The 18,057-nt window shown below is 39.9% G+C and overlaps 1 protein-coding gene across 1 annotated transcript in view; it reads left to right on the top strand.

Annotated features, from left to right (window-relative positions):
- Positions 1-18,057, top strand: part of CNGB3 (cyclic nucleotide gated channel subunit beta 3) — a 156,445-nt gene that overhangs the window by 106,283 nt on the left and 32,105 nt on the right. Inside the window, exon 13 of the mRNA XM_005563655.4 lies at positions 2,948-3,045. Within this exon, the coding sequence (XP_005563712.3) occupies positions 2,948-3,045 (98 nt within the window). The remainder of the gene's footprint in view (positions 1-2,947; positions 3,046-18,057) is intronic.

The following is an 18,057-nucleotide window of genomic DNA, read 5'->3' as shown; positions in this document are numbered from 1 at the left end:
ACCTTGGAAGAGAAAAGGCTAAATTTTAATTAGCATCTTCTGGATGCTGGCTATTACACACATTGTCTCATATAGTCACACATACAAAAAAGGAGGTGGGAAAATTAGGCATTGTCTATCCCTTTTAAGGGAAGAGAATGGAGGCTCCTAACTAAGAAATTTGGCCAAAGACACAGAGCCAGCACATGGTCTAATTAGAACTCAGACCTGCATCTTCCAAACCCTTGCTCTCACTGCAATGTTACTCTCTTACCCAGAACACAGTGCAAGTGGGGGTTAACAATGCCAACCCTCACTCCACAGTCAGAAATCCACATATAACTTTTGAGGCCAGGTGTGGTGGCTCACTCCTATAATCTCAGCATTTTGGGAGGCCGAGGCAGGGAGATCACTTGAGATCAGGAGTTCAAGACCAGGCTGGCCAACATGGCAAAACTCTGTCTCTACTGAGAATACAAAAATCAGCAGAGTGTGGTGATGCACCACTACCCTCCAGCCTAGGCAACAGAGCCAGACTCTGCCTCAAAATAAAAGAAAGAAATCCACATATAACTTTTGACTCCCCCAAAACTGAAATACTAATAGCCTACTATTAACTAGAAGACTTACTGATAATATACACAGTTGATTAACACACATTTTGTATGTTATCTGTATTATATACCATATTCTTACAATAAACTAGAGAAAACAAAATGTTATTAAGAAAATTATAAGGAAAAGAACTCTACTTACTAGTCATTTAGTGACAGTAGATCATCATAAAGGTCTTCATCCTCCTCATCTTCACTGTTGAGTAGGCTGAGGAGGAGGAGAAAAAGGAGTTGACTTTGCTCTCAGGTGTAGCAGAGGTGGAAGAAAACCCTTGCATAAGTGGACCTGTGTAGTTCAAACACGTGTTGTTGTTGTTCAAGGGTCACCTGTGCTAATGGAAAGCAGCAACCTTTCAGGCCACTCCCACCCCGCCTCAGGGCACACAGTTGCTTCCACGAGATGCTAAATAATTAATGGTGCCTACCACTATACCACTATACCACTATATTACTGCAGCTAAAAATAATAGTTACTGAGGGACATAAAATAAGTTCAGGATAATGCACTGCTAGTTGACAATAATGAAACTCAACTTTTAGTTTGTTCTCACCATATGAAAATAGGAATTAGTGCCACTAAGAAACCAAAAATGCTCCAGAGTGCAAATTACAATGAAATTCTCAAATCACAAAGGTTCCTAAGAGTAGACAGAAACCACTGGTTATTATGGTAGGATCTTTTCTTCACCTTTCTAACACTCTTAGGAGACTCCAGCCTCGTGTTTAGAATCTCTTCCTGAATGACCAAAACAACATGCCTCTCTAGAACATCTGCAGCTACTTGAGGGCATCTGAAGTGGGCAGAAAGAGCAACAAAAGGAGTGGTGCCAGGCTCCTTCCCTCACACCCCTTAGAGAGGGTAGATAATGACTCAACTCCTTGGCTTAGGAGGCAACTAGAGGCAGCCCTCGGAAACAATAAACTGTTTATATGTGACGGATTTTTATGTTTAGAATCTATATTTGAATCAAAATAGGAATGTAGTATAGCAATCTTCTCTTTTCTAAATAATATAAGAAAACAGGCCGGGCGCAGTGGCTCACGCCTGTAATCCCAGCACTTTGGGAGGCCGAGGCGGGCGGATCACAAGGTCAGGAGATCGAGACCACGGTGAAACCCCGTCTCTACTAAAAAAAAAAAAATACAAAAAATTAGCCGGGCGCGGTTGTGGGCGCCTGTAGTCCCAGCTACTCGGGAGGCTGAGGCAGGAGAATGGCGTGAACCCGGGAGGCGGAGCTTGCAGTGAGCCGAGATCGCGCCACTGCACTCCAGCCTGGGCGACAGAGCGAGACTCCGTCTCAAAAAAAAAAAAAAAAAAAGAAAACATTAAAAAAAATCAACTCTCATAAACTCTTGGCATTCTAAACGTTAAGAACAGGGAATTTTCTGGAGGGGAACAGAAAGACCCTGGGCCTACTGGAGGGTGGAGGGTGGGCGGAGGGAAAGGATCAGGAAAAACAATGAATAGGTACTAAGCTTAATACCTGGGTGACGAAATAATCTGTACAACAAATCTCCATGACACGAGTTTACCTATATAACAAACTTGCACATGAACCCCTGAACTTCAAATACAAGATTTTAAGAAAGGGAAAAAAAAGAATAGGCAATTTTGTTTATGGAACATTTTATCAGCCTGAAAGCCCATCATTCAATTCACATGTAGAAAAATCTGTAATGTATTCACATTCTTCATTGATAATAAGCAAGTAAATAACAATAATTTGAATTTACTCTCTTAGCACGTTTTTTCTTTAGATTTCATCCCAGCTGAGCCACCTATTAATTATGCACAATGGAGCAAGTCACTTACAGTTTCTCGGGGCTTCAGTTCTTTTGTTTTTCTTCTTTCTGCAAAGTAGGAATGAGAACACTTACCCTTGGGGTTGTCACAAGGGTCAAATAAGATAATGGGTGTGACAGAGCTCTGTAAGCTCTCCAATGCCACATGGTGCTCATTATTATTTGCCATCCCTTGAATGCTAAGGCTGGAATCAATAGAATCAGAAAACAAGAACTAGATCCTTTGCCCATGCTGGCTTGTTCACTAGCCTTTGTGCTATGATCATTATGTTTCATATCTAAAGTTTCAGCAAGCATAATGTTCAGGAATCATTCAGTACGTCATCCAGACTTAAAAATACTTCTTTTCTTGCATAAGCATAATAGTGTTATTGTAATAGGTATGGAGGTCCAATAGAAGTAATGAAAATATAGAATCTGATGCATATAATTATGTATAAAAAGTGTTTGCATTTTGTTTCCTTTATTTTTAAAAATTTTCTACTTGTACCTTGGCAACTTATTTCATTAATTATTCTGCATCGGGGTTTGATGTGTTTATCTCTACAAAGATGAGTCCGATTTGCTTAAGACCCTGCCAACTACGGTCCAGTTAGCCCTCGCCATTGATGTGAACTTCAGCATCATCAGCAAAGTCGACTTGTTCAAGGCAAGTGCTTTTTACAATTAATAGAAAGACACTGTATCTATTTCTCTGTGGAATCTAAGCTCTTGATTTATACAGCATTTATGGGTTTTTTTGCCTTATGTTTTAACAAAGTCAAAATAACCTAGAGAATGTATGTGGAATTAAAGAGTCAAATAAATTACAGGTCTCTCTTCAGCAGACGGCTTATTCTTTAAAAGCCTCTTTCTCTTCTAATTGGTGTCAAAAAAGAAGAGTTCTTCAGACTCTTCTTGCATTAATTTAAATATAATTTAAATTATATGGCTCTATGTCTTTGCTAGTACATGTATCACCTCCCATCTATAAATGTGCCTTGGCAATGCACAACAAATCAGGCTCCAGCTTAGCTCTGTAATGGCCTGAAATCGGAGAATCATACCTAATCATGTCTTCTATTACAAATACGTTGGATTTAGACTCTTAAAATGGCCAAATTTTAATTTAGAAGCTTTTTGTTTCAGGAAAAAAAAGTATAACAAAGAAATTTTTAACTTTTTGAATGTTTTAAGTATTACTAATCTTTTTATGCATTATGTCACATATAAATTTTTCTCACCTAATATTTCCTTCTGGGTATAGCATTCACCGACTTATCCATTCAATTAATTCATTCAAAAAGTATTTATGAAATTCCCACCATGTTTCAGGCACCACTTTAGCCCCTGGGAATATAACAGTTGAAAACAAATACTTACTCAAGTGGAGCTTAAATTCCAGAAGAAGGGAATGAAAAATAAATACATAACATGTGTGGAGGTGATAACGCCTTGAACAAAGTTAAGCAGGTTGTATAGGTTGTTCTCGCATTGCTGTTAAAAAAAATACCTGAGACTGGGTAAATTATAAAGAAAAGATGTTTATTTGGTCATGGTTCTGCAGGCTGTACAGGAAGCATGGTGGCATCTGCCTCTGGGGAGGCTTCAGGGAGCTTTTACTCACGGCAAAGGGCAAAGCAGGAGCAGGCATCTTATACAGCAGGAGCAGGACCAAGGCAGGTGGGGTCAGTGTCACACACTTTTAAACAACCAGATATTATGAGAACTCACTCACTATCATGAGGACAGTATCAAAGGGGATGGTGCTAAACCATTCATAGGAAATCCGCCCCTGTGATTTAATCACCTCCCACCAGGCTCCACGTCCAACATTGGGGATTGCAATTCGACAAAAGATTTGGTGGAGACACCGATCCCAGCCATGTCACAGGTAAAGGAGGATGAGCGTGGCACTGGCCAGGAAAGGCCTCTCTGATTAAATGCATTTGAGCACCCAAGCAGAGGACGGCAAGAAGCAAGGGAGTGAGCTATGCAGATATTGGAAGAGGACAGAAAGGAATGAGGACAGGAGGGAATATTACAAGAGGATGGATGACATGATGCCCTGAGCTGGAAGCACACTGCAAGGAAGCCAGAGTGGCTGGAGCAAAGGCAGTGGTGGAAGCAAGAGCAGTCAGGGAAGAATGAGAAAAAAAAGGGAGGCTGAGGCAGGCGGCAGTTAATGGAGGGCCTTGGAGGATCTATAGACTTTATTTATTTATTTAGTTAGAGACAGAGTCTTACTCTGTTGTCCAGGCTGGAGTACAGTGACACAATCCCAGCCCACTGCAACCTCTGCCTCCCGGGTTCAAATGATTCTCCTGCTTCAGCCTCCCAAGTAGCTGGGATTGCAGGCATGCACCACCACACCCAACTAATTTTTGTACTTTTAATAGAGACGGGGTTTCACGATGTTGGCCAGGCTGGTCTTGAACTTCTGACTTCAAGTGGTCTGCCCCCCCCTCAGCCTCCCAAAGTGCTGGAATTACAGGCATAAGCCACTGTGCCCGGCCTTCTATAGACTTTAAATTATACTCTGAGTTGCAAAGACACTGAGGCTCTTGAGAGGAAAATGACCTATTCAAGACCAGTTTGAACAGGATCTTTCCTGCTGTGTGGAGAAAAGGCCTTAGGAAGCAAATATGGAAGGCAGGGAAGCAAATGGAAGTTATCATAACCATCTGTGGAAGAGATGATAGTGACCAGACCCAGGGTTATTGAAGCAGAGTTTTTGAGAAGTGGCCAAATATTGGGTGTATTCAAACCCAAAAATCCCATAGTTTTTCCTGTTTGATTACACGAAGAGGGTAAGAAACAGAAAAGGACCAAAAATGACTCCAAGCATTTAGATCTGAGGAACAAGAAGAACAAAGATATCATTTGCAAAATAGGAAACTTTAAAGTAAGTGTAGGTTGGATGGGCTGGAAATCAACTCTTTGTTTTCGGATGTTTCTATGGTTTGGATAACGGTGTCCTCCCCAAAAATCATGTGGAAACTCAATCCCTAATGCAACAACATGAAGACGTGTAGCCTTTTGGGAAGTGATTGAGTCTTGAGGGTTCGACCCTCATGAATGGGTTTAGCACCATTATAAAAGGTCTCAAGGGGAAGGAAGAACTCTCTTGCCCTCCTGGTCTTCCACTATGTAAGGACACAATGTTCCTCCCATCTGGAGGATGCGGCAACAAGGTATCATCTTGGAAGAAAGAGCAGCCCTCACCAGAGACCAAACCTGCTAATGCCTTAATCTTGGACTTCTCAGTCTTCAGAACTGTGAGAAATACATTTCTGTTATTTATAAATTACCCAGTCTGTGGTGTTCTTTTAATATCAGCACAAAAACAGATGTGTTTGTTTGATGAGGTGACTGTTAGATTCCAGTTGAAAATGTCATGTAGGCACTTTGGTTTATAAATCTGAGTTCGGGGGAGAGGTCCAAGCTGGAGCAATACATTTGGACCTGTCAGCCTATTGGTGTATTTCAAGCCAAGGGACTCAATGTGATCACTTAAGATGTAAGTATGGACAGAAGAAAAAATGTTATCCAAACAGAAGGATATGTCTTAAAATTATATAATCAATAATATTAGGAACAAGATGAAGAAGCAGAAGCTGTAGAGTAGAATGGTTAGGCATGGTCACCCCCAGCATTAGGTTAACCCACGACTTTGTAAGTTATTAGAGTTAGGTCAGTATTCTAGGACTCTTTTCCTAGCTATGTCCTGTGCTAGATTTCCATCAATATTTTGATGATCATATAAAAGATGTGATTTTCAAATTGGCAGATGACACAAAGGAAGAAGGAATAGAATAAAATATATTAATTACAAAATTTAAAATTACTGAATACTTTGAAACAACAAGCAAAGCTAAGAAGATTAACATCAACAAGCATAAAAGTAAAATTCTAAACTTAGGTCCAAAAGGAAAATATTACAGGCCAGCTACCATGGCTTATGCCAGTAATCCCAGGACTTTGGGAGGTAGAGGCAGGATGATAGCTTGAGCCCAGGAGCTCAAGATTAGCCTGGGCAACATAGCAAGACCCCATTTCTTAAAAAAAAAAAAACTTAGCTGAGCATGTTGGTACACACCTTTTATCCCAGCTACTTGGGAGGCTGAGGCAGGAGGATTGCTTGAGCCCAGGAGTTCGAGGCCACAGTGGGCCAAGATTGCACCACTATACCCAGCCTGGGTAACAGAGCAAGACCCTGACTGAAATATATATATATGTCTGTGTGTGTGTATGTGTGTGTGTGTGTGTGTGTGTAGAGAGAGAGAGAACGAGAGATCTATATATAACAAATGCAAAAGTGCAATAGTTTATAACACTTCTTTTTAGATAGAAGTTTTACTTGATCTCCAACTCCACATGAGTCAGTAGAACCATATGTGGGATTCTCGGACATTTTCACATAATATCGGTTTCTTAATCATTTAAACTACATTTGGATTAGCATATCAAATTGCAAATAACCAGTTTTTTTGTTTTGTTTTTTTTTTTTTTTTTTTTTTTTGAGACGGAGTCTTACTCTGTCGCCCAGGCTGGAGTGCAGTGACCGGATCTTGGCTCACTGCAAGCTCTGCCTCCCGGGTTTATGCCATTCTCCTGCCTCAGCCTCCCGAGTAGCTGGGACTACAGGTGCCCGCTACATCACCCGGCTAGTTTTTTTTTTTGTATTTTTTAGTAGAGACGGGGTTTCACCGTGTTAGCCAGGATGGTCTCGATCTCCTGACCTCGTGATCCGCCCGCCTGGGCCTCCCAAAGTGCTGGGATTACAGGCTTGAGCCACCGCGCCCGGCCGCAAATAACCAGTTTTAAGAAGGATTTTAACAAACTAGAGTATATTCCAGCTAAGGGGTTAAGAGGAGGGGTTGAGCTATGGACCAAGGATAGTAAAAGGGTAATCTTATAAAATTATTCTGTAATGGTGAAAGTCAGATTAATGAATGCTTCTGGTGGTGAATGGAGATGAGGCGATTAATTAGGAAGAAGCATGAGGGAACTTTGTATGGTGATGGAAATGTTTTTTGTCTTGCTAGGGAAGGTACATAAGTGTATAAATTTATCAAAATTGATCCAACTGTCCCTTAAGATCTGTATATTTCATTTTACGTAAATTATTACTCCATTTTCAAAAAAAAAAAAGAAGAATGGCCCCAAAAGAAAATGAGTAGATGCTAAGGATGTTCAGTTGTGAGAAAAATAAATAAATTCAAGGGCAGCGGAAGTTTCATATACTAAAGTCTGTTATATGAACAAGGAATGAGACTTACTCTACATTGTTCTGCAAAATAACACTCAACTGTAAACTCCATTTCTAAGTTGCAGACACCTCTACTGCATATTGATGTATTTGTATATACACACACGTATACCACGGAATACCAGTCAGCCATAAAAAAGAACAAAATAATGGCATTTGCAGCAACTTAGATGGAGTTGGAGACCATTACTCCTTTTTTTACTGTTTTTTGTTTTTTAAACAATGTCTCGCTCTGTCACCCAGGCTGGAGTGCAGCGGCACAATCTCAGCTCACTGCAACCTCCGCCTCCCGGGTTCAAGTCATTCTCCTGCCTCAGCCTCCTGAGTAGCTGGGACTACAGGTGTGTGCCACCACGCCCAGCTAATTTTTGTATTTTTAGTAGAGACAGGGTTTCACCATGTTGGCCAGGATGGTCTTAATCTCTTGACCTCATGATCTGCCCATCTCAGCCTCCCAAAGTGCTGGGATTACAGGCATGAGCCACCTCGCCTGGAAGGAAACCATTATTCTAAGTGAAGTAACTCAGGAATAGAAAATCAAATATTGTATATACTTATCTATAAGTGGGAGCTAACCTATGAGGATGCAGGGGCATAAGAATAATATAATGGACTTTGGAGACTCAGGGGGAACTGTGGGAAGGGGGGTGAAGGATAAAAGGCTACACAATGGGTATAGTGTACACTGCTTGGGTGACCAGTGCACCAAAATCTCAGAAATCACCACTAAAGAACTTATCTATGTAATCAAAACCTGTTCCCCCAAAAACTATTGAAATTAAATAAAAATTTTTAAAAAGAAAATAGCAGAGTGCCTCATACATAAGAGTAGATATTATAAAAGTTTGTATGTTTTATTTTTAAAATCACATATGCATATTTATGTGTGTACTAGGCACAATGAAAATATATGTCTTATTATGGGTATGGTCAGAAATGTATGAAAGCCACTAAGCTAAATTATCTTAACAGTGTTTTAAAATATTATAAAACTTTTTATACCTGAATGACGAACTTGAGAATAAGTGACAGTAACTAACCCTTTTCTAAAGGAAAACAAATGCTTTAAATTAGACACCAATGACTTTTATGGGATTATCTCCTGTTTGGGAAGATATCAGTTTTTTGCCTCATAGTTTTTTTCTTTCTATATGTACTTTTTGGTACTCCACCAAATCAGCAACATCTGATTGAGAAAAAAGGTTAAATCTTCACATCTTGCTAATGTTGTATATAACTTAGATTCATTTTTTCCTGACATTTCTGTTAAAGATACAGTTCTTTCCAGAAAGAACCCATTTACATTTATATTTCTGTTACATGAAAAGGTTTTTCTTTTTTTGTAAAGCCAAGTGAAGTAGAAAATACGTAGGTATGGAATCTTTCTAAATTTATTTTCATAGAGAAGGTCTTAGCAGTTTACACAAATTTATTTTCTTACGAAGGAAATAGGATGAATAGTGATCCTCCACCCTACATTTCATAATTTATACCTGACTGATCCTTGCACTGCTTCTGAACCAGTCTCCTATCTTCACTGGAAGCCACTACGCACCCAGGGAGCTGACTGCACAAAGGAGAGAATGGCCCAGGTGTGGGATGCGGAGGAGCCTATGGAGTGAGAAACTAGAAGCACCTGGGTGAAAACTCCTAAGCATGGAAAAGGATGAACCTGTTCACTGAAGTTACAATGAGGCTAGGAGGATGGGTCCTAATTCAATTTGGTGTCCTTATAAGAAGAGGAAATTTGGACACACAGAGACACCACAGGTGCAAGTGCACAGAGGAAAAGCCATGTAAGGACACAGTGAGAAGGTGGCCATCTGCAAGCCAAGCAGAGAGGCCACAGAAGAAACCAGACCTGCTGATGCCTTGATCTTAAGCGTTTAGCCTCCAGAACTGTGAGAAAATAATTTCTGTTGTTTAAAGCACACACCCTGTATAACTGTGTTATGGCAGCCCTAACAAACTAATACACTTCCAATGAAAGCTTTGTTACTATCCCATTTTACAGAGAGCAAACAACTTACCTGACTGAGGTCATTGAGCTCTAAGCATTGGGACAGTTTGAGCACGGCTTTCTTTACACCACTCTATCATTCTTTCCTTCAGTTCTCTGCCAGCCCTATCTGGATAACTGATAAGGTGGGGAGGAACTGGAAAAGTTTCACTAGAGTCAAAAGTCAAGCTGCTCCAGTGCAGTAGCTCATGGCTGTCATCCCAGCACTTTGGGAGGTCAAGGCAAGAGGATTGCCTGAGCCCAGGAGTTCAAGACCAGCCTGGCAACATAGTGAGACCTCATCTTTACAAACAATAGAAAATTTAGCCAGGTGCCTGTAGTCCCTACTACTCAGGAGGCCAAGGCAAGAGGATCACCTGAGCCCAGGAGGTTGAGGCTGCAGTGAGCCATGACTGTGCCTCTATACTCCAGGCTGAGCAACAGAGCGAGACCGTCTCAAAAAAAAAAAAAAAAAAAAGATCAAGACCAAGGCAATCCTTTGGCGATATTCACAGACTAAGACTTGGCACATCAGATAGATATCTACAGTCACACACACTTTTCTACTTTCCTGCTAAGAAAAGCCTCTGAATCTCATGCAGGATTTTTCTCCTCTTAATCAAAGCAGGTGGAATTAGAGTCACAGATTTTCACTAAAACTTTGCTTCAATAAATTGTGGTTAATTAGTAAGATTTGCTGCTTCAACATGGGTGATCGGAGATTTGAAATAGCTTAGAGATGAATAGTCAAATTATATATATATTTTAATTTTTCACAAAAATGGTTCCTCTTCCTTGCAGATTTCACGTTATTCCAGGCCCAAGCATAAGTATTAATAAGCTAATAAGGAGTGATTCATTTCTATGAGATTGGGCAATTTCCCCTCATTTCTGATGATTTATTATTTCGATCTCGATTTTTAAATATATTTTATCAAATTAAATGCTAGGGAAATCACATTTTGCCTTTACCACTACGTTACCAGAAATGGGAGAAACTTTAATGTAAGTTCTGTTGCGCCACCTAGTGGCTGGTATTAGAAGCGCATACTTTAGAAACAGCCCGCAGTCAGTAGGAAAGCAGGGACCCAGAGATACCAAAATTGGAACGTAGGTACCTTCAGTCTGACAAGGAAGGCACAATGTGTCTATTTGCTGCTCTGGTAATTATGCAGAACCCATCCCAACAGGACACCTCACTGGGATCTTTGACTCATTGTTTGCGATTATTGGCAAAGAGAACCTGCAAAGGCTGTGACTTCCAAGGAAGAAAGGATGAGAAGGAAGTGTTTTGTGTGTGAGTGACAGACTGAGCCAGGAATAGAACCGGAATGGCAGCATGCTTTCTAACACTCACATGCAGATCCCCAGCAGTGGCATCCTACTTATCTGATATGTCATCACATATATACTCCACAGGGCCTGAAATCAGAACGTGAGAGGGAGACTACAGTGAGATTTGTGTTTCGTTTCTACCAACTTTATTTTTACCCTAATGGTATCAGCAATAAAGTATTGTCGCTAGATTTTTTTAAAATGTTTTGAATAGTGAGTTTATAATCTAAATGAACTCCATTCAACTATACATCCTCAGCAGTTGCTCTGTCTAAAGCACTGAGCCAGACATGGAGGGCTGCTGCCCAGCTACTGCAACCATGTTGTTTCTGCCCTCTGGAGCCCTTCGATAGGAGGGAAGACACTAAATAAATGAGATAATATACTTGGCTGTAAGGGACTCAAAATACATGAGGCACTTATATCAGGACCTGGTACATAGTAAATTACATAGTCATTATTAAATGGAGAAATAAAACTGATGCAACTGTGTGGGAGTTTCTACACAGGTAAAATCAGATTCTTCCTGTGGCCCTGCCTGATCATAGAAAAAATGACTAGATCAGGCGTACCCACCCCAGGGTCACAGACAAGTGCCAGTCGGTGGCCTGTTGGGAACCAGGCAGCAAAGAAGAAGGTGAGTGGTGGGTGAGTGAGAGCAGCTTCACCTGTATTTACAACCACTGCTCATTGCTGGTATTATCACCCAAGCTCTGCCTCCTGTCAGATCAGCAGTGGCATTCGATTCTCATAGGAGTGGAGCCCTATTGTGAACTGAGCATGCGAGGGATCTAGGTTGCATGTGCCTTATGAGAATCTTATGCCTGATGATCTGTCACTGTCTCCCATCACCCCCAGATGGGACTGTCTAGTTGCAAGTAAACAAGCTCAGGGCTCCCACTGATTCTACATTATGGTGAGTTGTATAATTATTTTGTTACATATTACAAAGTAATAATAATAGAAAGAAAATGCACAATAAGTGTAATGTGCTTGAATCATCCTGAAACCATCCCCCCAACTGCCCATCGGTGAAAAAAAATTGCCTTCCACAAAACTGGTCCCTGGCGCCAAAAAGATTGGGGACTGCTGGATTAGATTCATCTTCAGGATTCTGTCTAACTCATGACTACCCACTTTGACCCAAACTCCTAGAAAATTAAAACTATTGCCAATTTTCAGGGAAAGTTTGACGGAGATTATTTTTACTAGTGTTGCAAATATTGACTGTAAGTTTAGGTCTAAGTAATATTAATAAATTATGACATCACAGCACTTTGCAAATTTTTTATCACATTTGACTTTGCTGGTCCCAACAGCTACCAATCAGTATCCTGCCTCACATAGTCAATGGCATGAAGAACTGAATTCAGAATTCCCTGCCCTAGTCATATCACCTATAATTTACTTGTTTAATGAGAAAGGGGTTTAAGATAGAACAAAGCATGTCCCTTTGTAATAAACAGGCTGAGATGGAAAAAGCCCTGAAAACCATTGCTTATACTTGAGAGTGACTTAAATTCACAGTGAGTTATAAAATAGTGATGATATCTTAAGTTCTGTTTCAAAGAAAGCAGAAATGAGCCTAGAAATTGAGAAATTCTATAGGACTAAGAGAGTACACATTCCAAGGAAAAATTTTACCAACCTTACACTTGTATTCAGAGCTTGCCATTATTAAAAGTGGAATTTCCTGGGTACGAGAAACACCATCTAACCTATGGCTCTGTTGTGAATCAAAGTAACATTGCTCCCAACTCCATTCAAATCTCCAATATCCTCATTCAAATCTGTAACACAGCTGTACAGCACTGAATTTCTCATTGCCCAAAATGGAATAATTTCTAACAGCTTCATTCTATATGTCAGCCATTTTTATTTAGCATCCAACATGCCCTAAACCCTGGTGAGACACTGAGAATACAAGAGTGAATAATACAAACACTTTGATCTCAAGTTGCTCCAAGTGTAGATAAAAACACACACTCTGGTGATACTCCTCCTCCAATACCTATCGTACGTGTGACCTTAGAGAAAGTCAACAGGCTTCCTGGGACTCCAGTTTTTATCTAAAAACCAGGAGTGATGACCATCTATTCATTAATGCCAGGCATCAGTGGGAGGCTGGAAGAATTAAACAGGTAAAGATATGACAGTAAAACATAATACAAATGTTATATACTAGTATAATGCTAATGTTGATACTTTCTCAGGTACTCTCACTTTGTAGAAGAAAGAGACATTTACAAAGCAATCCTGTCTTTTCATACATCAGAAAATTTCCTAACTAAACAAAATGGAGCTGGGTTACCGAGAGGAAAAGTTGGCCCAGGATGTAATTCTTTTTAAATCACACAATAATGAAGCAATGTATATCTCAAGAAAATAATCATTTTCTGGAGAAAGAAAGAGAATAATAATAGTTCTCAAACACATTATAAAATATAATGACATCACAATGCAAACTTTATTTCACTAGGCCTAAATCCAAATAAGAAGGATTTAGTCCTAAACAAAAGCTGCCCCAAAGCTAGTGGCGTCTTTTCATAAAGTAATCATTGAGGGACAGAATCACTTAATTGGTGGAACTTAAATTCTAAGTTTTTACTATATACAGCTGCTAGATTCAGTTTGCATGACTTGATCCATGTGCTATCCGAGTATGTTAATAAAAAGTCATATTTAGATTGGTTCAAATGTTTTTGTCTGAGGAAATCCAAGCCGTCAGCTGAAAGCTATGGATGTAGATGCTTGTGTGTGTTCCTGCCGAGAAAAGTGCTCACTGTTTATCTATGTTCGGGCTTATCTCCTAGGTTGGTCTCACACTTCCCATTGATCCGATTTCCTTCACTGGTGCTATCTGCCCCTGAGCCCACCTAAAGAATAAAAGGGGAAAGAAGACTGAACACATTTCTCTGCAAAGAGAGACATTTTATTAAAATTTAAAATTAATAGGCTGGGTGCGGTGGCTCAAGCCTGTAATCCCAGCACTTTGGGAGGCCGAGACGGGTGGATCACGAGGTCAGGAGATCGAGACCATCCTGGCTAACACGGTGAAACCCTGTCTCTACTAAAAATACAAAAAACTAGCCGGGCAAGGTGGCGGGCGCCTGTAGTCCCAGCTACTCCGGAGGCTGAGGCAGGAGAATGGCGTGAACCCAGGAGGCGGAGCTTGCATTGAGCTGAGATCCGGCCACTGCACTCCAGCCTGGGCAACAGAGCGAGACTCCGCCTCAAAAAAAAAAAAAAAAAAAAAATGAAAGTTGAAGTTTCATCAGTTCTTCTCCCCAGACCCATTCTCCTTTCTTCCTCCCTAGAGGTGGCCACGAAGACCCTCATTTGAGGATGTCCCTCCACTCCTCATCTTTATCGTTTTACTTTATAGTTATATGAACGTAAACTGGCAGTAGTGTGTTTAGATTTTTGTAGTTGGAATCATACGGAATATATTCTGTATTCAGACTACACTATTGGTTGAATTTAATCATATATTTAAATAGATATAGTTTATTTTATTTTTATCTTTATTTTTCCAATTAATTTATTGATTTTTTTAAGACAAGGTCTTACTCTGTCACCCAGGCTGGAGAGCAGTGGTGCAATCTCGGTTCACTGCAACCCTGCCTCCCAGGTTCTAGCGATCTTCCCACCTGAGCCTCTCAAGCAGCTGGGATTACAGGCATGTGTCACCACGCCCAACTGATTTTTGTATTTTTAGTAGAGATGGGGTTTCGCCATGTTGGCCAAGCTGGTCTCAAACTCCTGAGCTCAAGCAATCCGCCCTCCTCAGCCTCCAAAATCTGGGATTACAGGTGTAAGCCACCACACCCAGCCGATCTGTGATTTATTTTAACCATTTTACGATATTGCAATCTACAAATATTCAATATTTTATCTGCCCATAGGTTGACAGTATGTTGTTTCCAATTTTTTCATTATTGAAAACAATACAGTCTATCCCGTGGTATCCACAGGGGATTGGTTCCAGGACCCCCAAGGAAACCAAAATCTGTGGCATAGTATTTGCAAATAACCTACCCACATCCTCCTGTATACTTTAACTTATCTGTAGATTACTTATAGTACCAAATACAATGTAAATGCTATGTAAATAATAATTAAACCATATTTCTTGTTTGTACTTTTTTACTGTGGTACTGCTATTTTGGTTTTTTTTTTTTTCCCCTGAATATTCTCCATCCACAGTTGTTTGAATCCGTGGAGGTGGAGTCCATGGATACGGAGGCCGACTGTGCTGCCACACTGTTATATTTCCTTTCATTTAGTCTTGGAGTTGGGGTCTGTCTTGGGAGAGTGGCCATACACTCCAGCCTTGCCCTCACGGGGCTCCAGAGGATGGGTGGTGGCTGTTCACAGTGTGCCTTTCATGGGATACTTCTTGATCCCAGTCGACGACCTCATGCCTAGGTGGTCGACCATGAACAGACATTTCTGTCACAGGGAATTTATTTATATTGACTGATGCTCTTGTGGCTTTTATCTGATCCATGTCCAGTTTATTCCTATAAGATAGCCACTCCCTAGGAAAACCCTGTACTGGAAAAAAAGTTAGGTTTGGATATGTCAGTCAGGCGAGACACAGGGGAAGCAGCACAACAAAACCCATGAAATAATAGAAGCATTTTTATTAATTACAGATCTCAGAGAGAAGAGGGCAGCACGCCTCACAGGGCCAATGGGAAGGGGGAACACTCGTGCTCAACCAGTGCAGAGAGAGAGAATGGGCCAAAGCCTTTTTGGGATCCAGGGTGTTACCCAGGGAGGTTTCCCAGGGGAAGTTCTGACAGGTTGGTTTACAGCAGACATGAGTTCCATGAGGTCTTGCTGTGACTGACAGGTAGTCACTGTGGAATATCTGCTCATCCATGTGGGCTCTGAAGGTCAGTGGGGCAATTCTAGTCAGTTGCATCCAGCTGTACCATAGAACGGTGGTCACCAGGAGGCAGTGGTATAAAGCAGGTGTCTGGATCAACCATATTGAGGAACTGGAAAGAGGCAGAGAACTGGAAACTGTATCAAGAGTGACTGATCCCACTTCCAGTATGAGAAAGTTAAACTTATATTCAAAATTGGTGCCAAGGCAACATAAAATTATAAGAATATATATATCTGTGTATATATACTTATATTCTGATTACTGTGGCAGTAATTCTGATTATATATATAATTTTATACATCTAAAATATATGTATTATATATGATTATATTTAAATTATATATATATTTATAATATATATTTTACATTATATATTATATGTACATAATACATACATATATAATTTATATATATTATAGATATACTTATGTAAAATCAGAATTACTGCCACAGGAAAACAGCATTTAAAATCATTAATATTTCCCATGAATACAACTTAATATAGTTGGGAATTTTCATCAAATACATTCTGATAGAAATTGTTCAAGGAATACAAATGTCATTTTTGATTTACAAATTATAATTAAAACCTTAAAAATTAGTGCCAAAAATTCAGATTATTTATATGAAAACAAATATAAGTGGATCTTTTGAGATCTTCTATTTCTGATCATTTACAATGTAAATCTCCACGGATATGAGTGACTGAGAGTTACCTTCATTGCAGAAATATTCCAGACACGTACATGTTCAAGAACTTCCAAGCATATTTCACGTGGATTTTCTTTACCATATCAAAGACACAAACTTTCTTTAGTGGAGAAGATTCAAAAATCAATCCAAAGTCTGTTTGTCTTTTTTCTAAGTGAGTTTTAAATGAATCAGAATACCAGTATCTGAAGTGAAATTATTCCAAAATGATGACAGCATTTAAAGGAATTAAGCACTTGGGCCATTTATTTAATTTTTACTGAAAACAAAAGAACCATGCCTTTTAGAGAAAAAAAAAAAAGGTTATGTTTGTAATTTGCTTTAGCAAATATGCTAACCTATCAGACATACTAGGACTAAAACAAATATAAATAAAATGTGTATACTTTGTGCAAAGCAAATACATAACAAGCAAAGAAAAGGTAAATTTCCCTCTGCCTAAAAGGGCCTTTGTGCATCTTTACAAATGCAAATCATCCTCATCCTCAAATGATTCAAATTTTATTACCCAAATTAGAACTTTTCTGGTGCCTCCCCTCTCTCCCATCCCACTCCCAAGCAAAATTAACTCTCTTTATCTTACAAGTTTTATGTATATTTGTGGAATGTTTTATGACATGATTATCTTCTACCATCAATTACAGCTTTTCTGCTTACTTACAAGATCACCCCAACTAGAGTTATTTTCTTTCATCTTTTTTTTTTTTTTTTTTTTTTTTTTTTGAGACTGAGTCTGGCTCTGTCGCCCAGGCTGGAGTGCAGTGGCCGGATCTCAGCTCACTGCAAGCTCCGCCTCCCGGGTTTACGCCATTCTCCTGCCTCAGCCTCCGGAGTAGCTGGGACCACAGGCGCCCGCCACCTTGCCCGGCTAGTTTTTTGTATTTCTTTTTAGTAGAGACGGGGTTTCACCGTGTTAGCCAGGATGGTCTCGATCTCCTGACCTTGTGATCCGCCCGCCCGGGCCTCCCAAAGTGCTGGGATTACAGGCTTGAGCCACCGCACCCAGCATTTTCTTTCATCTTTAATTCCTCCAAGGTTGTCATACAAAGCCTTGCTCAAAACAGCTTCTCATCAGTATTTGTTAGACTGTATTAAGAAGATATATCTTCCATAATGGTTGAACTAGTTTACAATCCCACCAACAGTGTAAAAGTGTTCCTATTTCTCCACATCCTCTCCAGCACCTGTTGTTTCCTGACTTTTTAATGATCGCCATTCTAACTGGTGTGAGATGGTATCTCATTGTGGTTTTGATTTGCATTTCTCTGATGGCCAGTGATGATGAGCATTTTTTCATGTGTCTGTTGGCTGTATGAATGTCTTCTTTTGAGAAATGTCTGTTCATATCCTTTGCCCACTTTTTGATGGGGTTGTTTGTTTTTTTCTTGTAAATTTGTTTGAGTTCTTTGTAGGTTCTGGATATTAGCCCTTTGTCAGATGAGTAGATTGCAAAAATTTTCTCCCATTC

This window comes from Macaca fascicularis, chromosome 8, assembly GCF_037993035.2.
Source record: "Macaca fascicularis isolate 582-1 chromosome 8, T2T-MFA8v1.1".
Taxonomy (NCBI): domain Eukaryota; kingdom Metazoa; phylum Chordata; class Mammalia; order Primates; family Cercopithecidae; genus Macaca; species Macaca fascicularis.
The sequence above is the reverse complement of the archived record's forward strand: the minus strand, read 5'-3'. Positions and strand labels throughout refer to the sequence as shown.